The 25,837-nt window shown below is 37.1% G+C and overlaps 1 protein-coding gene across 2 annotated transcripts in view; it reads right to left on the bottom strand.

Moving 5' to 3' along the window:
- Nucleotides 1-25,837, bottom strand: part of CDKAL1 (CDK5 regulatory subunit associated protein 1 like 1) — a 381,816-nt gene that overhangs the window by 19,365 nt on the left and 336,614 nt on the right. For both annotated transcript variants that reach the window (XM_039712037.1, XM_039712038.1), the window contains exons 14-15: nucleotides 9,913-9,996; nucleotides 5,725-5,889 (exon numbers count right to left, since the gene is read on the bottom strand). In XM_039712037.1, coding sequence (XP_039567971.1) covers nucleotides 5,725-5,889; nucleotides 9,913-9,996 — 249 coding nt within the window. The remainder of the gene's footprint in view (nucleotides 1-5,724; nucleotides 5,890-9,912; nucleotides 9,997-25,837) is intronic.

The following is a 25,837-nucleotide window of genomic DNA, read 5'->3' as shown; positions in this document are numbered from 1 at the left end:
CTCTGCTTTTGATGCAACCCAGGATAAAATTGGCATTCTGGGCTGCGAGTGCAGATTGCCAGGTCATGTCCAGCCTCTCACCCACCAGCATTCCCAAGTTCTTCTTGGCAGGATTGCTCTCCATCTGTTCATTCCTCAGCCTGCATTCATACCAGGGATTGCCCTGCAGCACCTTGCATTTGGTCCTATTAAACATCATGAGATTCCCATGGGCCCAGTCCTTGAGCTTGGCATTGCATCCTTCAGGTCTGATAACTGCACCACTCAGCTTGGTGTCACAAAAAAGGTATCAGACAGGGGGAGAGAGTTCAACTGAGCTAACAAAGGTACGTTCCTAAGAATGCAAGAGCACCAAGTAGTGCATCGTATTTTCATAAAGAATTACTTGAAAATGATTTTACATAGAAAATGTTCCCCTTTTTTTGTCAGTATGTATCTCTTTAACAGAAATTTCCCTACATTTCTCATATTACTCTTTTTTGGACTTTGTGATACAAAGATCTCTTTGCAAAGTAGCTTTCTGAGAGAGGTAAAAGGTATATTCTATTTTAGTTTTTCTTTCTTCTTTGGAAATTCCGATCTTTCATTAGCATTTCTCATACTTTCTACAGTTTCTGAAATTTTATGAAAGATTCCTCTACTTACACCTCTATGCCATTTTTTGATCTAAGATTTGCTTCCTCATTCTCTTTTTGCCCTAAATCTCTAATCTCTAGTTCCTCTTCAGAAACAAAAATTTCCACCACTTTGAAACTCCAGCACATGTAAAAACTATGCTTATTAATTAACACACATCTTCCACATTTCCTTCCAAGTCCTTGAAGGAAGTTTCCAATAGAGAGATCTTAATTCTGACATGATTTCTTTCATTTCTGTTCCAGCAGAAGACATTTTCTTCCCCTTTCTCCATTTTATTTTGCCTACAAGTGAAGCACCCTTTCTACCTGAGATCAGAGAGTTTCCTTTAAGCTATGCTTTGTTGAATTTTCTTTCTGGCAGGCTATAAAGAAGTGTTTGATATATGCATCTTTCCTGTTTCTTAACATCATAAAAAAAGGCTGGGTGATGTTTTTGCTCATGTAACTAGAAAATATTTGTGGCTATCTGTAAGACCAGCAACATAAATCTTCTTCATTAGTATCCTGAAGCACAATGCCACAATAACCGACTGCAGCTAAAATGCAGGGAGGACAGGAGAGAAAACAGGAACAAGCAGAATGACCAAATAATTGGCTGCTAACTGAAAATCAGTGGCTCACTCCTCATTTCCTCCAAAGAGCCCAATGACTTGAACAGCTATTAACTTAACAGGCCAGCTGTGGGTATTTCCAAGGCCTGGGAGCACAGAGATGTGCACCAAGATCCCAGTCTCACAAAAGGAGACATTGGAAATGGTGGCTCCCAGCAGATGCCATTCACAGAGGAAGTGTTAGGCATGGAGAATATCATCACAGAAACCAATGGAAAACAGAAAACTGAAAGATGTGCCTGTATTTGTTTGAAAAGAAAGTCAGTCATAGAGGAATTACAGAAACATGAACTATGAACATAAAATAATTATGACTGGGGATTAAACATCCTGTTAAAATTATTTTTTTCTCTTGCCTTAATTTTCCATCTAATTAAAACTTCCCACCAAAGGCCCTCAGACTTATGGGGCTTTGATTCTGGCAATGCATTGCAACTCTGGCAGGTAGCCAGCCTTTTATTTTTATCCCTCAGCCCTTTGGTCTTTTCTTCATATATTTCTCATCTTGCAGTATTTTTTTCCTCTAGTCACAGAACATATGTAAACAACCAGAATTATTTTTGGAGTACAGAAGCATAACATACTCTATTTCTGGTTCTAACAAGAGATCATATTCTTGCAGATTCTTACTTTTTTCAATGATTAGTTTTGGGCAAACATTTGTCTGTAAACAGGATACATTTATTAGGTACTTTATGCTGCTGAGAAACAGTCAAGATCCCTAAATGTGGCCAAATAAAATGAATACAGATATTAAAATTGGGGTTTTTTTCTAAATTAGATTATATTCAGACTGTTGACACACACTGCTGACTTTTCAAAAATATTATCCAAAGATAATATACTCAACACTACGTGCATTGCAAACCTACCTCCAAACCCTAAAAGACAAGTTTACCAGAGTGCTTAAGAACATAGAAAACATGCAAAATGGCTTTCTGAATCTCAAAATGCTGAAGTGCACTCTTAGTCCTTTGTCAGCTTCAAGCCTACCTCAATGAAAGGATGTAACATCTACAGCATTTATATCTTCTTTTTGTTGTTGTGAAACTTAACAGAACTAAATCTTTATCAGAGCTTTGAATCCTTATTCACTGATATTTGTAATTGCAGTTAGCAACTCGTGACAGATTTGTTTTGTCTGAATGTTCATTTTAAGTTTACTGTCACTACTTTTTAATGTCCAGTTCACATACATCTTATCTTAGATTTACTAGGACCAAATTCAAAAATGCCATTATACATGTTCATTCTTTATTGTCTTCAACTTTCACCTATATATCCTCTGCAATGTATGCCTTCTAAACATGGTTCTCTTACTGAATCAGCAACTCTCCATTTTAAACCCAAGTAAGTCTACAGTAGACCTGTGTCAACTGAAATTTCCAAATGTGTTTGCCCTCCCAAATAGCCATCGTGAAAATTGTGCCACTTGGAGACATCACTCCTTTTTGAGTGGCTTTTATAAGAAAATTAATGCTGAAGCTAAAAAAAAATCCTGGCAAATACTTGTGCACTTTACTACTTAGTATGTCCATAACAATCACTAAGTCTGATTGGTTTGACAGCTTTTTAACCCGAGCTGCTAACTCCAAGACTCTTTTGTCCTTCCCATCCCAAATTCTGCCACAGAGCCTAACATTATGGAATGCCAAGACTTTCCACCATCTGTACTTTGTTACAGTTTTTTCCTTAAAGAGTACAATAACTGTAAGATATTCTAGATCATTAGTACATTAATGGATATACGTATTAGCTGTGTTCTACATGCACTGAAAAAGCATGAAATGCTAGAAATACTCTGAATTAATTCTATATCTATTTCCCTCCTTACTTGTCACAGACATACAATGTGTGAATATTGTATGGATACTCTAAATTGTCCTTTGTGTTTCTGCATTTTGCATTTCCTCTTTTTCAGTCACATCTGTTGATTCCAATTGGCAACCTACTTTTATTTCTTTGGACCAATTTGCTGCCAGAGCCATGCAGCCAGAAAGGTAAAAAAGGTCTACAACTGTTTCATCAGACACACATGTTGCTTGTGGTGCTCACTCTGAATTTGTCAGAAAAAAATCACTGAGGGTAATGTATCAGATGAGAAAGAGAGCACATAACTGCAGATAAGCTCTGATTCTTTGGAGGTACTTCTTATCACAGCATCTCTAGAAGTGCCTTCTTGCTTAGGATGAGTTTATGACTTGCTTTGACATCCTCACATGATGGTGCTCTCAATTGATTAATTTCCTTAAAAACTACAGCTTCAAAAGCTTTCTCTCTTTCTGTGAGCATTCCTCATATAGAGAGAAGTACAGCTATGAAGGATTTTGAAACACCTTTTATTGTGTTCTATGTAGGTTAACGAAAACACCATTAATAATGAGCAGACCTTAATTCTTGCTCATATGTGTGCACAGTGGAAAATGTATCCAAGATTTTAGTTCTGCAAGCTGCAGAAAACCTAGTGGAGACACTTGGGATCTTGTTAAAGATCCAAGATATTTTGCTACTTTTGGGAAATCTGAATTCATCAGTTCTGAGTTGCCTCCTTCATCTTTCCCCAACCTGCCATCCGTGCACATAACAAGCTACAAAAGGCTCACATGACCCTCCTATGAGCCCCTTTTATCTTGCTCAAAGCATCTTTGATTGGAATTATGTGTCTTGAGCACATGCAGCAGGAAGTGTTTCCCATCAGTCCATGCAAACAGAGCAACCCAAATTGCATCTTGCAGCTAGCCAGAAATCCAAGGTAACTTTTGTAGCAAACTGGCTTTTTTTTTTTTTTTTTAATGGAAACCTAAAGAAAGTCCCCGAGTTTCTATTTATATGTATGACTTTTCAGGATGACCTTCCCACTAAGAATTTCAGTTCATGTTCTATATATTATACATTGGCCAAGTGTGATTAAAAGCTTTCAGTTGCACCTTCTATGTACCAAAGCTATTCTATTTGCTGAAATACCGAGATGCTATTTTTTTTTCCATTAAACAAAAGTTCCCAACATTTCCATACAACAATCATATATTAAATCTCCCTTGAAGGAGCACTGGTAACCACAAAAGTTATGAAAAGCAATTTGCCTTATCATTTGCTTGCTGCAGCCATTTATGGGGGGATTCCTGGTACTTGTTTGTGCCTATCCAAAGAGCAGGACAAGATCTATATATCTCAATGAGTCCCTGTGGAAATTATCAGTATCCTTGATTTTAATAATTTTACCTCTTGTTTTAACATTTAAAAAATCAGTCAAGAGTCTACTTGCTTGTCCCCATCTACAAGCTTCTGGCAGCACATACTCAGTTTAATGACAGTCTTGGTTCTGTTCCAGCCGATTATTTAAAAAAAAACACATTCTGATGAAAAAATCAGCTGTGTTTAAATAGCCACATAGTCCAACCAGACAATTTGAAGGTTTTGGCTGTTTTTTATCTCTTACAGGCCCTTATCAGGCCAATATACACATACACACAGACAATATTAATGGAGAGCTTAGTAATGTGTTTGTGCCTAAGTGTCATGATCTGCTGAACACATTACAGTAGGTGCATTACAGGGAGTGCATTATTGCTGCTGTGTTTCCACAGCCAGGCTTATTCAAGAGACCAAGTTGCTTAGCTTAACACTGGTCACTTCAGGTATGCCTTGATGATGTATTTGAAATGTGACTACTTAGAACATAAACAAGGACATGTATATACTTTAATACTTATCAGCAATTTACTGTAAAAGCAGTAAGGTGGCTGATAAAGTGCCAATTATCCTTCTCCCATGTGCTACATATTTGTTGCAGATCCTAACAACAGTGCTGGAGAAAGGACATCAAATGATGCTTAGAAATGTGATACACATTTTCATTTCACACTCCATCAGTTTTTACAACTAGAGCTCCATGAAATGTATGAGAAGACTTGGCTAACAGCCATATCTACTGAGCTGTAAAATAAGAATCAGATCTCTTTTTAAAAGAGTTTCATTTTTTTTACATGACTAAATCAGATGTTGACCTTTTTCCAAAATATACTGTAAGTATTCTGCACCTCTGCCCATCAATTAATTTTGGATCTCTGAATAGTGTTTAGACCTGTTTTAACAGATATGTAATCAATACATATTTTTTTAAAAACAGCTTTGTAAAAAAAATTAAACTGATTCATCCTTCTACTAAACTGAAATATATTGAATTATATAATTACTGGTGTTTAATCTTTTCAATTCTAGTAAGTTCTTTCCTCATCTTGCATCTAGAAACAAGAAACAAGTGTATTATTGCCTTTATAGCCAGCAAAGTAAAGCTACAAGCATCAGCAAAAACATATTTTGAATTCAGATTTCAATCTGTCAGAAAAGATTAAAGCTTCATGCATATATAAATGGGAACTATAAAATGATAACAGATACATAGCATGGAATCATTTTGCTTGAACAGCTGTGGATTTGCCAGTGTAGTAAAGCAGAAAATGTCTTTTACTCACCTCTGTTAAACCAGAAACTTCTCCTTTTGCTAATGGTCTGCTGATGGATGCAGTATGAACTCTGGCATCTGATACTGGCTGCCCCTTCATAAAATGTTTCCCAGCTTCATAAATATTCACTTCTACCATCTTACCCATTAACAGAGGATCCTTTGGCACAAGAACCTTTCAAATAAAATAAAGACATTGTTACTAAATATCACAAGGAACCTTAGAGTCTCTAGTACCCATTCAGAAAACAGATTTTTGATAAACATCAGAGAAAATCCTAGAACTTAAACATTTTAGTCACCAGCATACACGACAGCACCTGGCACACTTGACCAGTAAGATCTCCAACCTGCATTCTACAAGAGCTTTGCAGTGTTAGCTCAGCTCTTTTTAACTCCAACTGATTCTTAAAGTCATGTTTTTTGATTGATGAGAAAATTGGGCCTGAATTGCAGCTTTTGAATCCAGACCCAAACAGTTCCCAAGGACATTTGTACTACACAATTGTAACAGACTGCTGTAAAGCTTTCCATTTTCATCTTTGTCTCATGATACTTAAAAAAAAATAAATTCTAAGTCTGTAAAGGCTTCAGGACAGAAAGTATACCCTTTTCTCTCTTTGCACAATCCTTTATTTTGATTGTGCAGATCCTTTGCAGCTGAGATGCATGATTGACAATGAATGCCTGTAAAAACAGATGACTGTTTTTGGGTCAGCAACTATGCCACTCTTTTCTGAATTTGCACAACCATGATATCAGACAGTCCCACTTCACAAAAAAAGCACAAACCAGATGTTGCTAGGTCATGCATTTAAAAAAAGAAAGAGCCCAAAATAAGGGAGCAACATTTTTCGGAACGGAAGAATTAATGGACTTAAAATGTCTCTAAAATAGGTAAGCAGCTGAAAAAGAAAAGTCGAGTAATTTCCTGATGAAATTACATTTTTTTACACTGTTTACAATTAAAAATTGAATCATGGGGACTTATTAAATAACATTTACTTGAAGCTTATCCACACATAGAATCCCAGGATGAGTCAGGTTGGAAGGGACCTCAGAGGGGTCATCTGATCCAATCTCCCTGTTCAAGCAGGGTTATTGTAGAGCACATGGCACAGGATTGCACCCAGACAGTTCTGGAATTTCTCCAGTGAGGGAGATTCCATATCCTCTCTGGGCAATCTGTCCCAGTTCATGGTGACCCACACAGCAAAGAAGCTCTTCCTCATGTTCAGGGGGAATTTCCTGTGCATCAGTTACTGCCCATTGCCTCTTGTCCTACAGCTTGGTACCACCAAGGAATAGCCGGGAAATATCCTCTGACACCCTCCCTTCAGATGCTTAGGGACATTGATGAGATCCCCTCTCAGCTGCCTCTCCTTGAGGCTGAACAGGCCCAGCTTCCTCAGCCTGTCCTCATGAGAGAGGTGCTCCAGTCCCCTGATCATCTTCGCTGTCCTCCACTGGACCCGTTCCAGTAGCCCTGTGTCTCCCTTGTCCTGAGGAGCTCATTACTGGACACAGCACTCCAGGTGTGGCCTCACCAGGGCTGAGGACAGCTTTTCAAAGGAAAAGATCTTATCTTTTTATCTTGATTCTTTGATGGTGAAATTGAAATGCTTTAAAATGGCTTAATTTTTAGGACTACATGTGCAGAGGACTTTCAGAGAGAAAAAAAATCTGTGCCAGCCACATTTGGAGGCATTTTTTTGCCAAAAACTGCCTCTCCATTTTCACCTATCACAACTGTTCATTGTCCTACTTGGAGGAAATCACCAGCAGTGGTTTCCCTTCTTCCCTAAAGGCTCAAGGTGTTCATGACTGTAAGCACTTTGAGATCCTAGGATCCTGCTTCCTAAGCATCTTCCAAGAAAAGCAGAGACTCAGCATACACAAAGTCAGGATCGTAATGCTCAGAAAGTGTTACAACGTGACTGGATAACACTTCTTCCCAAGTAATTAATTTTGGGCAAATTTAAATCAAAGGGAAACTAGGTAGCTGAGTATACACTGGGTTCATGACCTCTGTAAATCTTCCATCTCCTCATGAAAAAGGGAAGTAACTAAATATACACCAAACTTCAGAAAAAGAAACAGGTTAAGTGAAAATAACTGGGAGATACTGTAAACAACCAAGCATCCAGGCTTGGTGTACATTCAGATATTTTTTGTAGTATTTGTTAAGAAAAAACCCTCAACAGTATTTCTAAGAAATGAAGTTAAACCAGCAGAAACTCTCACTTTGGCTGTGGATCTGGCAAAACACTCTTTGGTCACTTTAGACTACTCTGTTCAATGTAAACTGCATCACCTAAGCCTTCACAAATATCAGCTGCAGCTACCTCACTAAGTCTGTCTGTGCAGCAGTATTGATGCAGGTTTAAGAGCAAATTCTTTTAGTACAGACAAGCTCAGTGAAGACAGAATACATTTGATAACTATTTGAGTTAACAGAATACTACAATAGGATTCTGAGCTTCAGCTTAAATAATATATAATATGATATTTAGACTTTAGGGTGGTTTTCAATTTACTATCATTCAATTTACTGCTATTAATCTTAGTTACTAGCATGTGTTCTTGAGCTGACCTGGGTAAGCAGTAGGATACCATCCTTATGAAACATGCCACACATAAGATTTTAGAGAAAAGATTGCATTTTCTTAATGGAAAGCATTTCTTCCCTAATAGAATTTAAAATGAGTCCCTACGTGACTATTTGTACTTTGTGAATTCTTTACCAGTCCCAATCAGAAGCTGTATTAGGTGCTGTACAAACACAACACAAAAGATCAACACTTTGTTTCCTGTACATATTGCTTTTCATTTAATTAATAAAGCTTCCATAAAAAAAGGATTAAACAAAAAAGTCCCAAGACATTTCTTTTTAATCTTTATGTGGAAGATCATGTTGCTCAACTCTGACTGATATGCAACAAAATCAAGGAGCATCAATACATAAGACTTAGATAGAAGTTGGATATGTAAAAAAAAGGAGATGTATAAAAAAAAAGAAAGAAAGAAAGAAAGAAAATTAGTGACCCAGATATCTGCCAGAAACAGATATTTCAAGAAGAGCAATGTCACTTACTACTAAGGAAAAACAAATAAATAAATTCTGTAACATAACCCAAAACCAGAAGAAAGCACAGCCATATCATCTTAATCCCTCCAGGTTCAGAAAATGGAATACCTAATGGTGGCAAAAGCAAATTGTAGACAGCTTAGTGCAAGAAAATGGAGAATAAAATAATGATGATTCAGGAAAGCCAATTTTATTGGTCTTAAGCAAGTCATCAGTTTTTGAGCAAAAATAACACTTTTGTGAAATTGATGTGTGTGCTTCCTTCCCAGCTCAAAGATAATGTTCTTGTGTGGCAAGAATTTATCCACAGGAAGTACACAGCAGGAAATGACAAAAACTAGAAGAAATGTATGCCATTTAGGGGCACCCACACAAGCCTGAAATGTGAACCCACAAAAACATAATGAAGTTCAACAAGTCCAAGTGCTAGGTGCTGCAGCTGGGTTGGGGCAATCCCAGACATAACTACAGCCTGGGAGAAGAACTCATGGAGAGTGAGAACTTTCCTGCTGAGAAGGACTTGGGAGTGCTGGTGGATGAGGGGCTGGACATGAGCCAGAAATGTGCACTTGCAGACCAGAAAGCCAATTGTATCCTGGGCTGCATCCAAAGAGGGGTGGCCAGCAGGACCCCTTCCAGCCCAAACCATTGTATGATGCTATGAAACATAATATATCATGTTGAAGTGTTAATCTAAAGAAGTTTCCGACCCTTCTACTGTTAGGATTTTTTTTTTCAAATTGCATTGCCTGAAACACTTTTCAGAAAGATGTATTCAAATTGTCATGACTCAACTATTCAGAAATCAAATTATTCAGCTTTGGGGACATTGAAATTAAAATTACTGCAATAATTAACAGCTTCTTAAACCATGCTGTACACTCAAACATCCACTGTATATTTCTTAACATAATTTCAGGTAAATCATATTTACAACACAATAATAAAACAAAGTATCTCATAAAAAAGTCTTGATGGTCATATGTTTCCTGGAAAATGCTTCTTATTTCTTTATTAGATTTTTTTTTTAATCCTGACACACTGTGTTGCTGAGATTATCAGGAAGCAAAGATAAAACAAAAATATGTTATTTAGTTTATTTAACTGTACCTGCTCATAGAAAGGATTGTGAGCAACGTAGTAATTGGAGTCAAAGGATTCTTCTGTTACCAGAACTCTCTGCCTCTCACCAATCTGGAAATAGAAGATGAGAGACGATTCAGAAAGTAAACCAATGAATTATACTGAGAACTTCAGCTACAAACAAATGCCCTTCGCAGAAATAATCAAATTCTCTGAGGAAACTCTGTATCAGCAAGAAAGTGGATTAGAGAAAGCCCTACTTACAGGAGTCTAAAACTCACAGGGTTAAAAGAATCAAGGGGTAGAACTGAGGGGCTGTAATGAAAAAAAAGAGGGGCCTAACACGAAAATCCAGTTCTAAAATATAAATTGATTTTTATTTATTAACATGATGGCACATAAAAATGTCAGATGTGAACAAAGTCCATTACATTTTCATCCAACTAATGAAAAAAATCTGCACTCAATCACCAAAAGGGTGTCTTTTCTTTAGAAGTCACACTTGTTATTTACAATGCTGGGGCATCTCCTCATTCCCTCTTGGTGATCTCATTTCGCAGTACTCATGAGATCACACTGATTTCCATGGCAGTGGAGCCAACACTGCATATTACAAAGACTCAAGAAGAAGAGTTTTTAACAACTCACAGACCCAACATACTAAAGGCAAAATAAACACCGGTCTGGAAAGACCTGTGTTTCAATTATACTTCTCAATTTCCAAATGCACTAACACCATTCAAAGGCAGCAGCAATTTTTAAATTAAATTGAAGACCCCAAGACAAATCAGTTGTATTTAGGGACCAAACAGACATGGAACAAAATCTGACTTTCCCCAAAGTTCAAAATCTCCCTCTGGTCTTGTCCATTACTGAGTTTATGATGAAGTGTATAACTTATGTTCTGCAAACCTGGACGGACATTTAGCTCACATTTTTAGTTTAAGCCCATCTCTACTTTTCCCATCTAAATGTGCTTGAGATTATTTCCAAACTATTTGACAAATACATTCTGCAAATTACAACTGTCTAGCAAGCTAAATTTGCTCACTGCTTTTATTACTATTCTGAGACTCAAAAGGTTTCACATTTTACTCCACAGTTTTAATATGAGCAAAGTTACATTCCCCTCCCCTCTCCCTGAAAGATTCCCACCATATCCTAGTGGCAGCTGCTACACACAAGTTATAAGATCTCCATCATAAGTTCCATGTGAATTCTGCAAGATTCAGAGAGGATAATAATGGTTTGATTCTTTAAGGTACAAGCAGTAAAAGATAAGTTCAGGATTTTCTCTTACAGTTATTTGCAGAAAATAGAACTTAAAGAAATAGGAACAGCAATGTCACATCTCTATTACACTATATATATGTACACACACATGTATACACACGAGATACAGATATAATTCTCCTCTTGCTGAAAAGAAAGATTTCACAGAATAACTCTTGCCTTCCCTTCCTCCTGCATTTATCTGGAACATTCCCAAAGTAAATCCTGGAAAGCAAGAGAAACAGCAAGCACCCAGCTCATTTCCCCAAAGGCAGATAGACTTCACTCCCCAGAATCACAAGTTGTGGGTACACAGCAGAAGGGACCAAATCCCCGAGTTCCAGACCCAGTGACAGAATCTTAGTAGTAGAAAATACGTATGTTTTTGCATGCTTTTAAGAGGTGTTTAAGACTTGTTTATAACACATTTAGAATTTCTATTCTCCAGGGAGTCTGCAACTACAAATAACAACCGATAAAACATACTCAAATTTTAGTAAAAATCCAGTGTAACCAACAGCATGCTGTTCTTTTTATTATTGTTTTCAAGAAAACAGACATTAAATTGAAATCCCCAGTGGAGTTTTGCAAAATATGCCAATAAGGCACTCGAGATAACTACTCCAGTAATAAGATTACAGAAAACATTTCCCCTAAATGGAAAGGTTTCGTTATTTCTATAATATTTAGACCACAGCTTTTAAAAATCACAACTCAACATTTGCTGTAGCTGAAATGCTCAAGTCTCAGGTGTCCTGCAATATTATGAAAAAGAGGACAGAGTGTTAGATAAGCAACATTCACCCTTGGGCAAACATGCTACCACTGAAAAGGATGAAGGCTAATCACCAAGTCTTCTCCTCACATCCTGTTTATTATTTATTGACACCAAAACTTAGCAAAACTGGCTTAGAGAAATATTGGGTCTGTAACTCATTTCTCAGTTGTCTTGTGGTTCCCTGGATCTCTCTGGTCATAACAGTCTGCCTTCATTGTGGCTATGAACCCTGCCTGTGAGGCAGACTAGGCTACATGTGTTATCTTCATACTCTGAGATGACAGAGTGGTAAGCATATTATGCAGGGGAAAAAAAAATCAGAGGGAAGAAGAAAAGAACACCTGTGTTAGATCATTTGATATAAGCTGTGGTTTCTTCAGAGACATGTTGCCAGTTTTTCTCAGCTTTGCTTCCAGGAGCCAAAGGAGGTCAGGTCTGCATGTCTCAGTGGGCCACAGGGAGAGATTCTGGGCTCAGAATTTCTTGGGAATGGGAAGAAATCAGGAAGACTAAATTCATCACATAGCGTCAGAACAGTGGCATTTAAGTTGAGGACCAGAAGTTCAGAGGAGCGAAACAGCCTACACCAATTTACAGTACATGCACACAGACAGACACACACACAAACACAAGACTAGCATGGCACACTGTGAAGAATGAAAAGTAAACCCAGTAATTGTCCACTTGCTGAAGTTATGGATCTGTAGCCTTGGCCAAGGCTACAGATTGTATCTCCCAGAGAGATACAATACTCAGCTATTTGCAGACTCTTTTGCCATAACAACAGAGAAGGAAAATTCCATTTAATGAGTTAGGCCATTGCGTATTCATGATCTACAAGAGTAATTGGCTACATGCATTTGTAAGACAGAAAATTACTATCTATCCTGCATCCAAGTATAATTAAGAAGAAATGTAAGCTGTGCAGAATGCAGCTTTGGTATTGAAATTTGTTCAAAAAGTGGAATATGTCATCATTTCTGCAATTATTCCCCTGGGATCTCTAAGTGCCTAAGTTTCACCTCTCTCAGAATTTAAATATGCAGAAACCAGACATGATATCTAATAACAGTCATAATTATAATAACTTTGATGATTTTTTTTTCAGGCATGTAGCAGCAGAAGTAGTGCAGTATCTTATTTTTATTCCTATTCTTTCATCTGCTTCCACAGGTACACAGGAGTTCCAGCTCTCAGGGAACTACAATTCTGCCAAAGCATCTGGAACTGAGACAACTCAGCCCTGGCACCTCAATTTGGAAAGGCTTTCTATAGAAGAATTGTTTTTTTATTTTATGGATGACATGATGAAAATATTTATGAATGAGAGCAAAAAACCCTTGCCCAGCAACCTCCCCCATGCCAAAGTGGACTGGTCACATAATTTCCACAAGGGCAATTTGCTTTCACCAAAAACCATGCAACAATCGCTGCTGGCTTGATCACTTCCTGCACTGCAGCAGTTACCAGGAAGTTTGTAAATCTCAGAGTTAATAATCAAATCATTTAGGAACTTTTATTTCATTTTCATTTATCCTACAGGAAATTCTGACATGATAATTCTTTAACTCAGTTTTTCCTTTACCGGAAACCATGAAAAGCAGTTTTTCCAGCTGGCTGATTTTATAAAACGAATGAACAGCAAGAAATGTCCAAACTCCTTCTTGGCTGCAGTCAAATTAAGTTACTCTTTTAAACCAAAACTGACTGAATCACATAAAACTCAAGGCTGATTTTTAAACTCTCCAACAGTCTGGGTACCAAGGACTGTCCTTCTTTACATGCTTTCATAGAATATTGCTACGTAACATCAACAGCAGTGCCTGCTGTGATTACACTCAGGTAATGTACACTCCCCCCAACTGTTTTTTTTCCATCAATGAAGACTATGATTGCACAGTTTGGATTTGTTACTTACTACAGTCAGAGCATGTGGCACATGATCTTTTTCAATGTTTCCTTATGGCTCTTTTACGCGTATTTTACCAGCTTTGTTTTTTAAGAGCCTCTGATTGGCTAAAAAAATATAAATTAATAACCACTGTACTTCTATATTTCTCCCATAGAAGAAAGCACACTGCCCATGTAGCATCTCTACTGATTTAGAGACAGTGGCCAAAGTCTTCAGATTAAGTTCAATTCATAGTGGGATGGGTAAGCATGTCTCCATTTCTCTTGAAGGAGGCTGGCTTGGATTCTGACCCAAATCATCATGGAACATACTTAGTACAAGGCTTGGAAGCCACATAAAAATCTGTTTTCCTGTATTTGTTATTTAAATACATCATAAAGCAAGCAATGAAAAATACACACCATCATAATTTATGTGTGCATGTTTTAGCAGATTATTCTCATGTATAGAATATTTCTAGTAAACACACTTGACCTTTATTAGGTATAACAAAGTTGAAGCAAAAGCAATGTTGATAGTGTTTCTTCTACATCAGTTTTGGTTTACTTCTCTCCTGATTTTTCAGTTGCGGTCTAATTATTTTGAATAAATTTTGGTAATTATGCAGACTATGTATTCTTCACTATAAAGCAGAAATTAACTGCTGGACCTATTTTTTAAAAATCATGTGAATCCATTTGTAAATAGAAGTCAAATTTCTTGAAAATTATAATGAAGCATTCTCTAGGTCTTCTGTTTATATATTGTAGAGGTGTTCTCACCTGACAACGTCCAAATGCACCACTACCTCCCTCTAAAAGTGACAAAATTTCTAGAAACTTACACCATGGTCATGTTTTGATGATACCAGAACACATATATTTTCAAAATCTCCTTTGTACTGCTTTGTGGTGCTATGCAGCACTGCTCTTCCAAAATTTAGAATGTATACATCTCTCCCTTTCTGAAGGTAATCTTGGAGACAAAGCATGGACTTGTCTCAGAGCTTTTCAACGAAGTTGTTTGGGATTTAAATGTGGTATGTTGGGATAAATATACTTTTCTAGCACACAGACAGCTGCCACTTCACTAAGGCTCATGTTACAACGGCTGTCCGATTCCAGATGGGTACATGCCTCTTTTTTATTATGCTGTGTTCAGTGCATAACCCTGCACAGAACTACAGCAACAGAGTGACATAAATATTTAGAGTTCCATATCTTTTGCATCATACAATAATCACTCAGATTAATCTTTATATCATATGTTTGGCCCATTTTACCTGGGGACAGAAACTTAGAACCTGAGCACTCCAGCACTGCAGAGTAAGCAGCTGAATTAATGGATTTCATGTATCCCTACTTCTTCCTCCCAAACCTACACAATGCTGTCTTAGTCCAGTAATGCCACTAATCTGCAACAAAACCAAAATTCTCAGTGTTTTTCCTGTACTTATATTGCTCAGGTTTTTTTCAGCCTTGGAAGCAGCAATGGGTGGTTGTCTTCACATACAGGAAAGCATTCAGCTGTTAACTAATGAACTCTGGAAACCCAAGTGAAAAGCAGACAATGCTTAGCAAGGTGTCTCATTTCACCATCAACCAATACAGCTGACTTTGTTAAATCATCATTATTGAACTGCCCTTCTTTAAACAAAGCTGTAGATTTTTTTTTAAAGATTGCATAAAAAGTATGACTTATTAAATAATATCTAGGAAAATAGCCTTTAAAAATTTTGTTTTAAGCATACTTGCTTCAGCCACACTGTTCTTTCCACAGCATCATTTAAAATTCAGAATGGACACAGGCAACAGATGCCCACAGAAAAAACTCTTTCAACCATTTTCCAGGCTGGCTTGAGGCAGTGCAAGCTGGAAGGAAGGATTAGGTATAAATTAAAAGACAGCCAGCTCTAATAGTACACAATCAGCATAACAAAAAAGTGCTTTAGACCTTCGGCAGCAGGCACTGCAGCTCATTAAAAACAAGTGAACACCTTTTTCTTGGTCCCCTTATGAATTTGTTGGCATAGTTATGGGGGAGGGAAAAGGTAGGGAGAGAAGGAGGTGAGAGATAGAAGTAGACTGCTTCTGCTTTCTTGGCCCACTGCTCACGCTTCAGGGTAAATAGATCCTTTCTATCACTCTGCACCTGCATCTGACTACTTCATTTTGATTTGGTCTCCTGCTGGGAAAATGTAGCTTCTCCCAGCACATACAAACCCTGCCATGCAGCTTAGATGAAAATTATATGCAGAGATGTGAGCGGTGACCTAAAAATGACAACTGGTCCTCAAAATATCTGATTCTTTTTAAATTCTGTAAGCTTGCATTTTGCTTGTCTCTCCTTTTCATTGCCTAGAAAAGGGGTAATAGAAATAGAATGTTGACAACTCCGTCATATTACATTTCCAAATTTCATTGACTGTGTACAATATTACAAAAGGAAAATAAGTTTTCTGATATGGGAGACAGATATTGCACCTGAAAGCAGTCTCTCATTGGATCTTTCTGCTGTAAACCTCAGCTTAAGCAGAAAAAGGATGAGGTGTCAGAAACTGGCTTTTTTCTGGATCTGGCACCCAGTTGCTAAGACGCTGCTTTGTTGAGCTCTCTGAAACACTGTTTCCACATGTGCAAAATCCAATTCCTCTGTTACACAGAGGAGTGATCACAGAGCTGGGGAAGTTGCTACAGCAATATAAAATACTCCATGCAAAACTGGTACCTACTATCAGGTAGCATGAGTACTCAAGCCTTAATGTAATACTGGCAAAACTCTCTCCCTCCTTCTCTTTTTCAAATGATCTAACAAACCAGATAAAACTGGTTGCAAATATCTACAGAAAAAAATCTAAATTAAAATATCATCTCAAAATAGAAACAACATCTGAGAAGGTAAAAGATGTTTAAGGTCTTCCTTACATGCCCCTAACATTTCACAAATAAAACAAAAAAAAAATAGACAATGAGTCTACCCTGAAGAAAAATTGACATTAAAAATATAAGTATGGGAAAACAAACCATCAATGCTGATTTTATAGAATGCAAGATGGCCTTTAGGAGAACCTTTTCATTTTCAACTTCCAGCCAATTTGGCAATCAGATGGATTATGGTGGCATGAGTAAACAAATATATGAGTTCTTTAAATTTTATTGTGCTTTTTTTCTAATAACAAGCTAAGCCTGTAGTGAAATAAAGCAACCAAGCTTAAAAGAATGATGGCCTTTGTTAGGAAAGGCCATCCTTATGCTTCTGTGAAATTATTTAGAATTATTTAAATTGGGTGTTTTTGCTGGAAGCAGTTCCTTAAGACATACTGTGTATTTCCAAGTGATTTAAGCACAATATGAAGTGGTAGTTGCTAAGGCAACAATATGCAATTCCTGTTTCGGTGATCTCTCTTAACAGCTGCATAAGCCCAGGCAAGTATCAGTTATATGAGAATTTATAAATCAGCTTGGTAAATACCCTATCAAATAACTTCTCCAGGAACTGCTTTAGGAGCTCACAATACCAAACTGTTTGCTCAGACCAAAGTCTTGTCTACGCTACGGAAATAGAAGTGCTCAGCAGTGGCTCTGTCAGGAGGGTGCTGATATAGCACAGAGCAATGCAAGGCTGTGTTCAGCACCAGCAGCTGTGCAAGAGAATTGCCAGGAATAATAAGGAATAATAATTGCTAGGAATAATAAAGGCCCCAGCGTAAGCGCCACTTCAGTAAATCGCAGGCCGAACCACAGGTTGCTTCCTCACAGACAAAACAAAGCAGGCAAAATTTTGGAACTGATGAAAATACTGGATTTGAGAACACAGATGACAAAGTGAACACAGCACTGATACAAATCAATAGTCAGTTTTGTCTCCCCTGACATGATGCTGGGATCCCTCCAGTAAGATTGGGTGCTCCTAGAATTCATCTGTACTCTGACATTTTTTAATCAAAATCACCAAAAAGATTGCAAAAAATGTCTGACTTCTCTCCAAAATATCACTATAATTTTTGCACTCATCCTACAACTGAAGCCAATGTTCTCTGTTCATCTCATCTGAGAAGAAAGAGAGAGCAGATGGGACAAAACAGAAAAAACAAAGGTTCAAAATGACCTTGTATGCAAAGCCAAACCCAACTCTCCCCCAAAATCTACTAAAAGCTATCTTAATACATTTAACAACATATAAAATACATAAAAAATCACTGAGAGTTAATTAACTTAGAATGCAAAATGGTGGCACTAACTGAGAGTTTAAAAAGGACATAAATATGTATCAGCCTTCTTTTCAAAAGAATATAAAAACTCCTGTCTACATGAATCACAGGCTACTAAAAAAAGCATCTGAATATGATCAGAACCTGCTAATGTTAATGAGGATAGGATAATGATATTATTTTCTTTTGTTTTGAAGGTAGACACTATATGATCAAAAATTACACACTTCAGGGGGTTTCTTCAGTCTAAGGCAAGGTAAGACCCTAGAACTGCTGACACTTCTAGCAGCATAATGCTGAATGACAAATAACATCAAGGGCTCGCAGAGGGACCAAAGTGAATGAGTCATTAAATAATGATAAATGTAGTGTGACTTTATGTTGTTTAGAATTTAATAGCAACTACTCTCCAACTAGATGGGATGCATTTTAGTATTTTTAAACTGTATGCCAATTATTTGCATCTAAAAAAGGCAAACAAAAGAAACAACTCTTCATTAGCATACTAAAATGATAATTCTGACCAATTCTTCATTATCCATTCAAGGAAATGAATACCAATCAGTTCAAGAAAATTGTAAGATAAATAATTTCTGCTCTAAAACAAAAAGAAAGAAATTACTACTATGGACTAAACACCTTTCTAATGTCTTCTCCATAACTTACTCAGTTCTCAAGGCCAAGCATAAAGTTAGCACTGGAACCTCATCTGGGTGCTGTTGTTTATACTCATTACCTTTTGCATTATACCAGAAGAAATATTTCAGATTAATGGCTTGACTCCTCAGTAAATTCTCTTAAACATCTACTCCACTGTGTGCCATCTTCTCTTTAAAAAAGCCCTTACATAGCACAGTTAGAAGTACTTAAAAATTGGAAAACACTACGAGTTTCTACAATCCTTCAAATTAAGCAGCAACACTTTTTGCTGTATTTGGATTTTAATAAAACAGAAAGAGGAATCAGCTGTACAATTTAATTGCAAGGAAAATCAATTATTGAGATAGGTCAACAAGAAACATGCTAGAATTTCTAAGCCCAGGTGTTATGATCACATTATAAACTATTTTTAAAAAACCACATTACAGCTGATGTCAAATATTTTGTCAGTAGCTCTGTGCCTATCACATCACTAATCAGACTATTGTGCTCTCACCTAGCAAGTTTCTAATTCCACACCAAGTGCACTGGCTATTTTATCAATCAAGCCAATAGAAGGGTTTGGACATATACACTAGTCAATCCAATGCCTATGCAGGCCTGAAACTTCCTATGGTATACAGTCTTTGCTAACAGGAGAGAACTAGGAAAAAGAATGATCAGCAATTGTGTGACACATCTTTTTAACCCTCTGTGTGGGTATGACAGGAGGGGTGATTTAAGTGTACATGAAAATTGGGATTCAGAGAGAGATTTACAGATTGTTCAGCAGTCTTGAACACTCAAGGAAGGAGTGGCCCTGCCTATCTTTACAGTTTTTGCAGACCATCCACAAAGGAGGTTGACAGCTGTGAAGCAGGGCCTCAAGAATAGAGGATCTTCTTATGCCTCTGTGAAAAAAGCCTGCAAATACAAATAGAAATGTGCCGTGTAAACATAACAATTCTCCAAGGAAAAAAATATTTTGAATTTCTATTTATGCTCCTTCCCTTTTGTAAGTAATCTTCCATTAATCACAGTCAAAATGTAACAGAAAATCAGAGGCACAGGAAACAAATCACCATTCATTAAAAGAAATGCATTAATGAATGTGGCACACTAGGCAGAAATCACTGTTGTATTCCCACAATTGCTGCAAATGCTCTAATTGTAAACGTAATTGTAAATTGTAAATGTTCTAATTCTAATGTTCTCAAAGCCTAACTTATGAAGGTGTCAACATTTTGTAGAAATACTTGTGAGAAATGCTCACACATTTGTTTTTGCCGTTGCCTTTGCTTAATCTTGGATCATATCAGAAGGACAGTAGTAATGCAGCATTTCATTGTCCTGTCCTGCCCTTTTTCTTTTTCTGTGTTTCCACCACTCAGAGTATTACTTTACCCATACTTGAATGGAATGGAAAGACTGAGTAAGACTGAACAATGTTCACACTCCTCAGAAGAAGTGTAGACGAAGAACTCAACAGCGGCGAGATTTCTCCTGGCTTCTTCCCTCCTTCCTACATCTTACTGATTTGCCCAACACATAGTTTTATTAGGCTTTTCTACCATGCCTGGCCTAAGACAATTGTTCTTTTTATTTTCCCTGAAATTTGTTCTGCTCTGGAAGGGACTCTATGAACCTGTCTCATGCTTGCAAGGAGAAATGCAAGCCATTGTTTCCATTTCCCCCATGTCGAGATGCTCAAAACATGGAGAAGGAAAACAGATGCCCTCATGAAAAATAATGAAGCTTACTGTTTTCCACTTTTAAGATCTACTCCCCTTTCACCTCTTACACCTCTCCCTCTATTGTACATTAGTAAAGGCAAGAAAACCATAAGCTGCCAGATTCCAAAGGCGAAAGGCTAGTAATTAACTTGAAACTGCCTTTTAAACAGCTGAGATGGGGGCACAAAATGAGCCAGGCCTAGGTCTTTTTAGTCCCTATTACACTTTAACAGCGAGCTATTGAATTCTCCAAAAATACTTCTGCATCAGAATCAGCCTTGCATCATCTGTCTTACTTCTATGTCAGAAGCAGCAAGAAGAGTATAAGCTACTTTCTGTGAGGTGATCACATAAAATAGGTATGTAAGACAGGAGAAAAGAGTGATATTTACATTTTACACTGTTTTGTGAAATTATGAAGAGAAAGTTGCCTGGAAACTGTGGCTGGGTTCTCAACTATACTGATGAAGAGGTCTGTGCTGATGGAAGTCTCATATTCCACAAGCAAAAAAATACTGTCAAGAGCACCAGCATTGGGTCTGGAGTATTATTATAGCATACTATAATGAGAAAGAAATGAGAATGAAGCTAGCTGTCCAAAAATAAGAAGGTTCCTGGTTTAAAAAAAAAAAAAAAAAAAGTATTGTTCCTTTCTCCTAAAGAATATGGTAGAAATGGCAGCACAATTCACCACACTAAAAAATGACATAACTTTACAAAAACGGATCACTTAGATCATTTTTGCCAGTATCTCCTGGCATAACTGTGAAGCTAGCTGTCCAAAAATAAGAAGGTTCCTGGTTTAAAAAAAAAAAAAAAAAAAGTATTGTTCCTTTCTCCTAAAGAATATGGTAGAAATGGCAGCACAATTCACCACACTAAAAAATGACATAACTTTACAAAAACGGATCACTTAGATCAGTTCTAGCTAGCATAACATTTTTGCCAGTATCTCCTGCATCCAAGTGACTCTACACATATTTGCACGTTCATCCTACTATTTTTCCTAACTAATATGTCACAGACTATACAAACTCCTCAGGGTCACACAGGTTTTTCAAGCTCTAGAAACTTGACAGGGATTCCAGTAAAGATGGGGATTGGCGATTGAAACCTGGTGGAAACTGCTGGAGAAATGGTGGTAACAGAACTCAGCAATGCAGACGCATTGCACTGGTTTTGCAGAATGAAAGGGCAATTTTTGTCCAAAGAGAAACTCCACTCACCCTTCAAATCAACATTTTAACTGAGAATATCAGCAGCTTCATCATTAATGTGAAGTTGGGCATGCCCTTATACTGCTTTTTAGTTTACAAGATCATAAATTAAAACGACTTACAGATATGTCTGCCAAAAAACCCTGTCATTTTATATAGTGAATTTTGCTATTCCATCATGTTTGAATGCCAGTAGAGAGAATAGAGCTTTTGCTATATTTTTTAAGGAATACTGTTAAACTCCGAAGAATGCTTCTCATAAAGGAAATATCTGCCTTTTCATTTGTTCTATATAATCAAGGGCAGAATTTCTGCAGGTAGTATGAGATTATTGGTCACATTTGTATATGAAGCACTTTGAAAATACATCTTTCAACTTCTGCCATAAAAATTCTGACCACATAATAAATTTGCCAAACATTTTTCCAAATAAATTTCTTTAAGCTGCAATGCAGTGAGATAAGCCAGTGTGCCACAAGTGACCTGATGGTCCGTCTAAAGGCAAAAAATAAAGGCTCCTAAAACAAGAATTCATTCTTTATGAAGGGCAGATGGCAAGGCAGGAAATAGCAAGGCTCATGACTGCTAGCATCCAGCAATCCTCATACAAGAGAAGCCCAATGCTGGCAAAGCCCAGAATTTATGAATGACATTAACAAATGGGATTGATTAAAAGAAAACAAGGACTTCATACAGAGGCAAGGAAGATGAGGGGTCTTGGCAAGTCATGCAATAATTTTTCTCTCATATAAAGAGTCCATTGCTAAGAAAGGGCCTAACTCACAGGTTTACCTTTATTGGTTATAATTGCACACAGCTGATATTCCCTCTGCTCCAGGGTTGAAGAAGAGGTAATGCTTCACTTTCTAGGAAATTATTCATGACCCAGCTTCAGTGAAGAAGAGGTTAGCCTCTCAGAGAGGTTGAGATGAGTTATATGATCCAAACTCAAGAGAGCATGAAATAAATGCAGAACCTGGGAGAGAGGATATGCCATTTCATTTACACAAAGAGAAAAGAGATTGAATGAGGAAAGAAGTCGGCAACAGAAAATCTGTTTATGAAGGAAGCAGATCAAGTAGAACAGAGTATCTGGAAGGGTTTTTTGCAAAACACAGATCAAATAGCATTATCTGCTCATACTTCAGGCTTCGCATGCATCAAGTATAAATTATTGCATGGAAGAGAACATGCTTTCAGAATCTGTTTATTGAAAAGAGTCAGGCAAAGAGTTTGCTGCACAGCTCTCAGAAAGAATCAGCTTTAGGCCTTGTCACATCAATGATTTATAGGGTGACACTAGGGAAATCAATTAAGCTCTCTACGCGCCCCAGTTTTCCCATCTGTAAAATAGGGGCAAGCTGTTATTCAAGTAGAGTGCTTTTCCATTTTATAGCCTTCCTTCTTGTGTTTGGGTATTTGTTATTTTGTTAATTTTTACACTAATCAGTGTATTTGTCTTATCTGGATGTGGTTTTATTTTAGGATTAGAATATATCCATTAAAATATATCCATTCTTGCTTCATTTTAACTGTTTGGTTTTATATAAATTCATCCTATAATTTTAGCAACAAGATCAAAAATATGGCATACAATGAGAAGGGAACACATGCTTTTCCTAGAACACAGATCTTTCAGGAAACTATTAAAGAAATCTCATGGTAGGCATGAATAGAAAATCCAAAGATAAGGAAGTCAAGCAAATGTGGGAAACTGCTATTTATTTTCACTTTAAACTGTTTAACAGCTCTGCAGCATTTCAGCACTTCAACATTTAGTAATTCTTTGAAAAAAATGCATAGAAAAAATAATTGACAAAATACAGTCTAATCCTCAGACATCTTGGAAAAAAAAACCAACATGGTTGTCCTTGGGCTTCTTGTTTCATAAATTTGTTTGTTCTCTGGTATCCACAGAATAAGAAATGCACCATTCAGAAGGAACATTTAAATAAATACCTTGCAGAGGTTTTAGACTGGAAATGGAAACTCAGTCCAGGGCATTGGCAGCCTTTCTATTCCTACAGATAGACTTAAAATACACCCGTCACTGTTGCCTTCATTTTTATACTATTCTACACTGCTTTAAAATGGGCTAAAAAACAGAAGAAAAAGCAAAGTAGTTCAGAAGCACAGAGATCTAATTATTTATGAATAACTGTCAGGAGGGCTTATATCTACGGAATGCTTTTGCCTCTACTAGGAAATTTAGCCTTCTGCCTGTTGAGGTAATAATACATTCAACTTGCAAAGTGGGAAGCAAACAACTAAGGAAATGTTTTAAAAAATAGTTTCTGTTTCAGTATGAAACGCTGCAGTCTCCTCTTAGGAGGAAGCAGTGCAAATGTGATTGGCAGATACAGTAACAAGGATTTTTTTCTGTCCCTGCCACCTGAGCCCTCTGTTACACTGTGACTTGCATGAAGGATAACCATATAACTGTGAGGCCATCAAAATCTGACTCCAGCCCTGCCACGGTTTTGAAATTCTCCAGCAGACAGCAAAATTTCAACAACCAAGTTCTTCAGTTATAGGAGGACTGGGAGATTAATTTAATGTGTTTAGGTACTTGTCTTACCATTGCAAATATAATCTTCTTACTCAAGACATGCCAGCTGCCTTGGGCATTAGAAAGAAAATTATTGTTCTGCTATGCACTGAATAGTGCACAGGACATTGGCTGAAAATAAAGAGAAATGATGGTAAAGCAAACACCAGTTTGTGGTTACACTGAATCCTCAGCAAATGGCAAATGACTGAACTGGCAAATCCTTTTATCATTGCAGTTTTTACAGTAATCTCAAATCTCTCCTTTATCTGCTTGGTTTTTTTTTGGCTTGTTTAACACAGAGACTGATGATCAGTGAAGCACAAGATTTAGTTTAAAGGTGTCACCTAATATCTACCCCAGAGCTGCCATTACTCTTCAAACTGGCTTTACAGATAAGAGCTGGCTGCTCACTGGGTGGCCACAACAATATTATTTGAGAAAATATCTTGAGGTGTTCATATTGGCAACTGGGTTACAATATACCATGCATGTGTCCAGAAATGTTATCTAAAGTCACTGAGAGGTTAACAGTAAGTATGTATGCTTTGTATACAAGATACTATTCCAGGAGAATGCCGTGGTTGGGTGGTCTGATTTAAGCAAATCAAGTTGAGTCATATCATGGAGCTATTTTTTATTGTTTTGTTTTGTCCTTAAGAGATAACCCTTTTATTTTTGTTGAATGTAAGGCACTTTCTATTTTTAATCCTATTTTTAAAGAAAACATGTCTCTGATCTTTGTAAACTTCCATTTAGTTGCTTTAGTCCCCATTCTTCCAGTGTGTAAAGTTGCTCTTTACACAAACTGCACTTGGACAAAGCACTCTGAATGCTGCTGCAGCTCATTAGGACAGTGAAATTTTATATCCAAAAGCAACAGTGCAAATTACAGACAAACAAAGCCAGTCTGGAGTGCAATCTGGAAACCTGAAGTACATAGCTGGCGGGGTGACACTATGTGGCCTTCAACGGCTCCTAATTACAAGGGATAGTTTTGGATTTCTGACTGCTCCAGCAGAGCACTGACACACAGGAAGTCACCATTCTCACATGAAATTCTGAAAATACTGTATTATTGTTCATGTGTGTGTTACTGAAATACCAGACCACATAGTGAAGCTTACTTTACATTAGCCACTTAAGTATGAATAACATTTTTGTAGTCTAGGTTAAGATATCTCAAATAACAACAGTCAATGTTTTCACAAAATCAGTCTGAAATCAAGATCAAAGCAGCACCTACTTTGTTGCCACTGCACTCATGGTTGGAAACTGATTTCTATTTCTTGTGCATTTGCTTGAGTCAATTAAAAATAAATGATCAGTTTAGATAAACAATTTGAAAAGAAAAATACATAGAAAGGTGAACTCTATTCAGAACTTCAATGCATTCCAAAGAGAATTTCAGTGAACGCACAGCAAAACTCCATAATTTAAATAAATGTTAATTTTATGACAGACTGATGCAGCCTTTCTGAGAATTATTTTCTTTAAAGACCATAATTGTTATAAAGATGTATGGCATACAAGGGAAAATGGATAGCGAGGACAAAATTCTCACTAGGAAATACTAAATTTAGAGTAGGAAGACTGTTGTGTCTATCAATACTTTGCATTGCATACACCTGATATTTTGATTACACAAAAAATATTCATCAGTT

The sequence above is a fragment of the Passer montanus genome, unplaced genomic scaffold, assembly GCF_014805655.1.
Source record: "Passer montanus isolate IOZ18808 unplaced genomic scaffold, ASM1480565v1 scaffold26, whole genome shotgun sequence".
NCBI classification, from domain to species: domain Eukaryota; kingdom Metazoa; phylum Chordata; class Aves; order Passeriformes; family Passeridae; genus Passer; species Passer montanus.
Note: the sequence above shows the minus strand (reverse complement) of the source record. Positions and strands in the feature narration are given on the sequence as shown.